Source organism: Cydia amplana, chromosome Z (assembly GCF_948474715.1).
Source record: "Cydia amplana chromosome Z, ilCydAmpl1.1, whole genome shotgun sequence".
Lineage (NCBI taxonomy): Eukaryota > Metazoa > Arthropoda > Insecta > Lepidoptera > Tortricidae > Cydia > Cydia amplana.
The window spans coordinates 34213265-34218875 of NC_086096.1; the positions used below are offsets into that span (position 1 = coordinate 34213265).

At 37.2% G+C, this 5611-nt stretch overlaps 1 protein-coding gene across 1 annotated transcript; it reads right to left on the reverse strand.

The window, feature by feature from the left end:
* Positions 1-1598: 1598 nt before the first annotated feature.
* Positions 1599-2280, reverse strand: LOC134660687 (uncharacterized; the record flags this gene model as incomplete). Its single annotated transcript, XM_063516467.1, has 1 exon — positions 1599-2280. A coding segment is annotated over exon 1 (627 nt), but the record flags the coding sequence as incomplete, so codon positions are not given.
* Positions 2281-5611: the final 3331 nt, after the last annotated feature.

Sequence of the window (5611 nt, forward strand, 5' to 3'; positions counted from 1 at the left end):
AGAAATCTTTAGGCTGCGCCATGTTAAGTAGGTATTGGGACACGTAAGTCAAACACCAGTTCGAGACAAAGACTGATTTATTCAAATCCGGGAATACACCCACATAGTTATACTGAATCCTAATATATACCTTCACAATGTACATGATACTTACTAAGTAACAACCTCCGTTTAACATTCAGTGACAGGTTTTTTTTTAATATATTATAATTACTTTTATCATCTTTTTTAGTTTAACCCCACGCCGGCTTTCTTTGCTATCTTAATTGTGTTCATATGTATTACCAACCCAAACTAAGCATTTGTAAACCTTCAGTCGACCTCATTTACTAATATATTATCTACTAATTAAACTTTAGTTTAGTTAGTTAGTTAGTAGGTAGTACAAGCTTTGCTTAGTTTGGGGCGAGGTCGATCTGTGTAAGGTTGTCGCCAAATATTTATTTATTTACATTAAAAATAATAGTAGAATGAAAGTTTAAATATAATAAAAAAAAAAAAAATAATTTAAGCCTATATACGTCCCACTGCTGGGCACAGGCCTCCTCTCATGCGCGCGAGGGCTTGGGCTATAGTCCCCACGCTAGCCCAATGCGGATTGGGGACTTCACATACACCTTTGAATTTCTTCGCAGATGTATGCAGGTTTCCTCACGATGTTTTCCTTCACCGAAAAGCTAGTGGTAAATATCAAATGATATTTCGTACATAAGTTCCGAAAAACTCATTGGTACGAGCCGGGGTTTGAACCCGCGACCTCCGGATTGCAAGTCGCCCGCTATTACCGCTAGGCCACCAGAGCTTAGTTAGTAGAAAGTTTAAATAAATCCCAAATTTGTCCAATCAGTGACCATGTTATTAACAGTTTGTTTGTATTCTTCAGTCACAGCGTAGTATGTTTCAGGGGACGAGAGTCGTTCAGGGAGAGCTACCTCAGGATTTTTGAATAAAGGTGCAGATAACATGTATACGATAATGCTTACCAACACCTGACTTTTCAGTTCCTCTTTGAATTGTTCGTAAGTACAAAAATTGTTAACTTCATACCCACAGAGAGACAGAAAGCCTTTCAGTTCTGCGTAGTATACATCTACCAGCTGGTGGAAATGATTTCTTCGCAAATCCCCGGAATCGGTTGAGAATAAATACATGAAATCGTGACCTATTGAGCCGTATCTTGACTACTGGAAGTCTATTGGTATTCCTTCTATTGGCTTGCCGTTCTAAAACAAAGAATAAGCACTAATATCCACGGTTTGACTGTCGCAAAACGTTTTATTACATTGCCAGACGGACGTATCCGTCCAGCAATGTACTTACCTAATTATAAAAGTAAAATATTGTACAAAGTATAACCTGAATACCTAGATTTTATGTGAGTTTAATTTTTTTCCTGTGATCCATAAATGTATGAATGGTCTTACCTTATATTTGAACATGTGGTTATTATGCCAGTTATCACCGTGTTGAATGATCATAGTTTGTCCAGCTTTCGAAAGTTCAATATGTTTCAGTAACGAATTTGATCCCGCGACAGTCTGAAATCGTTTCCGTAATGATTCGTCAGTAATGGCATTTAAAAATTGTGTCATACTCTTTTCTCCATGTTGGATTGCCCATTTGTCAGAAAATTCATCTTCATGTGATGGCGTAAACAAGTGAGCACTTATTTCGTTCACCATTTCTCTAAATATTTTCGGATAGCGTTGTTCGTAAATGAAAGACAAAGCATGTAGCTTCGCCATATTTTGGAGCATGATTACAGCATGGTCGTAGTCTACACTCTGTATGGGCGCCACACAGAATCCTTTCTTGCTTAGGTCTTCGAGGATTAACATTTCCTGTCTGAAGTCGTCACAGACTCCATAACATTTCGGGAGAACGCACCTCATTTCCTGCGGCACACATAACTCGAATTGAGCCTGCAAGTTATCGTATATTGGTACGATTTTGTTGTAATACAATGTTTCTCTACGAAAGTAGTTTCTCACTGGCATGCTCTCGCGAAAGGTCACATTGGTGGGGGCGCACTTGATGACCGCCTCGAACTCCTGAGGGACTCCATCCATGTTCACCGCAATGATGATGGCGTGAAATATTTCACCAACAATCCCGTTACCTTTTTTCGGTCCCGTTTCGAACTGGATATTAATATCAGAGAAACCTTTGCTATTGAACAATTCGATCACTCTCCTTTCGAGCTCAGAGTTGCTTTTAGTTTCCATTGTTATATTCACACTGTTTCACTTAATTGTGTTTATTCTGATTAAATGGTGTACTTCTTCCTTGCTGGAGATCGAAAGAATGAAGGCTGTTAACTCGTTTAATTGGCATTGCTATCTTGGCAAGAGTAAATTGATTGTGATCATAAAATACAAGGTGACATAATAGCAAATTACAATTACCTTAAGATGCACATGAATAATTGATTAAGACATCAATATTTATAACGAACATTCTAGAGATAGCTACGAAAAACTAGCACCTAGGTACACGTGGCACTAAGACCTATCTTTCTATTCTTTTATCTATAAGATATATCTATGATGTATTCAAATCGAATTTTTCAATATACATAAGTATTATGTCCTCTCGGGAGTGAAAGGTAAAGGGTAAATATTTGCCGAGAGGGTCGAATGGATTTACCCGAGTTTAAATTTAAGCGACACAAGTATAATCACTCGTTCATCAGCTATGAGAAAAAGGTTCGCTATTCAAATGTACGTACTTTATCCACAATTACCAGTTTAGGTCGACAAGCGGAGGTTTAGTTTAGGTCGTTGGCGGTTGACTGCGGGCTTCATTGCAAATGAGCAAATGAGAATCACAAATCATCCTGTACCTACTGATTTACTGTAAAGTATACCTAAACAACGTAAGTACCTACTAGTTTAAATACATAAAATGTATACATATTGCAATATCTTACACCAATCGACCTAATCCCACAGTAAGCTCAATACTAAATGTATTTAATTATACTGCGTCTTCAAAGTTAAATAAGCTAGTATAAAATACTGGCTTATACCTTAAGCCTTTATTTAGCTTAACGAAAGAATATATTTTTCACCTCAGCAGCTCGAACAAGGGTACTTTGCTACTTAAAAACAGTGAGCAAAATCGCATTTTGCTCACTGAGTGAGACAAAATGAGCAAAATGCGATTTTGCTCACTCAGTGAGCAAAATTCGATTTTGCTCACTGTTTTTAAGTAGCAAAGTACCCTTGTTCGAGCTGCTGAGGTGAAAATTTAATTGTTGGTATATCTTAAGAAAACATGAGTGAATAGAGGTAAGTGATGAAGAAGGAATACATTTTTCGGGTTCTCTAATATGTTCTCACTGCTGAGGTGAAAAATGTTGTGTACTACACGAGATCAAAGTTATTTACATCTCGTGCGCTTTTGAGTCCCTTACTACGCTCAAGATTCTAAATTAGATTCACTCGCTACGCTCGTGAATCTATTATAGAATCTTTCGCTTGCACGGGACTCAAAATAAGCACTCGAAGAAATATCAAACTTTGATCTCTTGTTGTACAAATAACTATCTTCGGTTTGTTTGTACGCTTACGATTGCGTGAAATGGTAACACATGAAGATGAGCCAAATATCGGTTACTAGGGGGCAACATTTTATATGTGATCACCCCCATCAGCTTTGGAGTAGCTTCTATATCAAAATAAATTAAAAACAAATTCATACCTAGGTACATGTGTTGTGTAGTGTTGTGTCTACTTACATTATTAAATTATTTAAGTTTCTTTGGTTGGTTGTTTATATTATATTATTGACTTAAATACAGATTGTCAAATCATGTGACCAAGTTGTAGTAGATACCTTATCATAAGTAGGTACCTATTTCGTGATCACTGTCACGATTATGCCTTATGTTTATTAGTCTGATGTAGCGTCAACTATTTAAGAGCCAACAGGAGCTAAGATTTAAATATTTTAGGTAAATATACCCGTCTCGCTAACGGAAGCGGCTCCTAAAACTAGTGCGATAAGGACAAGGCGAAAAATCCTGCGTAAAAATATCAAAAATCGAGGTTTCGTACTCGACTGTTTCCTCCTCCAAAACTTAACCAATCGTAACCAAATTTGGAAATCTAAATGATTATGACATTATCTGTGTCGGACCGTTTTGCTTTTTTGACTAATTGATGTCAGTTCTGAATAGCACGCCTCTCATTGCGGCATAGTCAATTAGGCCATTTTGGCCATTTTTGAAGGGCTCTAGCGCCTTAAAAAACAAAAATATCAAAAAAAGCAAAACGGTCCGACACAGATATTGACAATATTAATCTGTGTTGAAAAAATCATTGCTCTAGCTTCAAAACCCACGGAGGAAACAGTCGAGTACGTTTGTATGGAGAAATGACCACTCCTGTTGGCTCTTAAACTAGATTACGAGTAAATATATAGCTGGCAGAGTATTTGTTTTACAAGGGGACAAAGTTGTTGTTTAACCTCTCGTCTCGTGCTAATATTGATATTTGATACCCCAGCAAGTGAAACTTTTTTAGGGTTCCGTACCCAAAGGGTAAAAACGGGACCCTATTACTAAGACTCCGCTGTCCGTCCGTCCGTCCATCTGTCACCAGGCTGTATCTCACGAACCGTGATAGCTAGACAGTTGAAATTTTCACAGATGATGTATTTCTGTTACCGCTAAAACAACAAATACTAAAAACAGAATAAAATAAAGATTTAAGTGGGGCTCCCATGCATCAAACGTGATTTTTGACCAAAGTTAAGCAACGTCGGGCGGGGTCAGTACTTGGACCGTTTTTTTGCTTGTTTTGCTCTATTTTTTGTTGATGGTGCGGAACCCTCCGTGCGCGAGTCCGACTCGCACTTGGCCGGTTTTTTGTCATTCATTCAAATTGTTTGCGGTTTATAAGGGGTTTATCTATATATATAAACGCAAGTGTCCTGACTGACTGACTGACTGACTGACTGATTCATCAACGCAGAGCCGAAACTACAAAAGCTAGAAAGTTGAAATTTGCACACTAGGTTGCATTTGTAAAGTGTACAAGAGATAAGAAGCGATTTTGAAAAATTCAACCCCTAAGGGGGTTAAAAAGGGGATGAAAGGTTGTATAGGGTTCAAGTTTTAGTTTAAGCTAGGAATTTGAAACTGTGAAAATGTATTATATTAAAAAACAAGAAAACTCATTTCAGCGTTTTCGAAAATTCATCCCCCAAGGTGGTGAAAAAGAGGTTGAAAGTTTGTATGGAGATCAAATATTTTTGAGAGTGTGTGACTTTAAACTTTGTATATGGGTATATTATTATAAGATAGGAAAAGTAATTTCAGCGTTTTTGAAAATTCATCCCCTAACAGGGTTAAAAAGGGGTTGAAAGTTTGAATCCATTACAAATGCTTTGAAACTTCTTAGAAAGACATAATAGCCGATTACAACAAAAAGTAATTGCGACGTTTTAGGAAATTCAACCCCTAAGGGGGTAAAAAAGGGGATGAAACTTTGTCTTGGGGTGCAAATTTTATTTTAAGCTAGGACCTTGAAACTTTGCAAAAAGGTATTAAATTAAAAAACAAGAAAACAAATTTCAGCGTTTTTAAAAATTCATCCCCCGAGGTGGT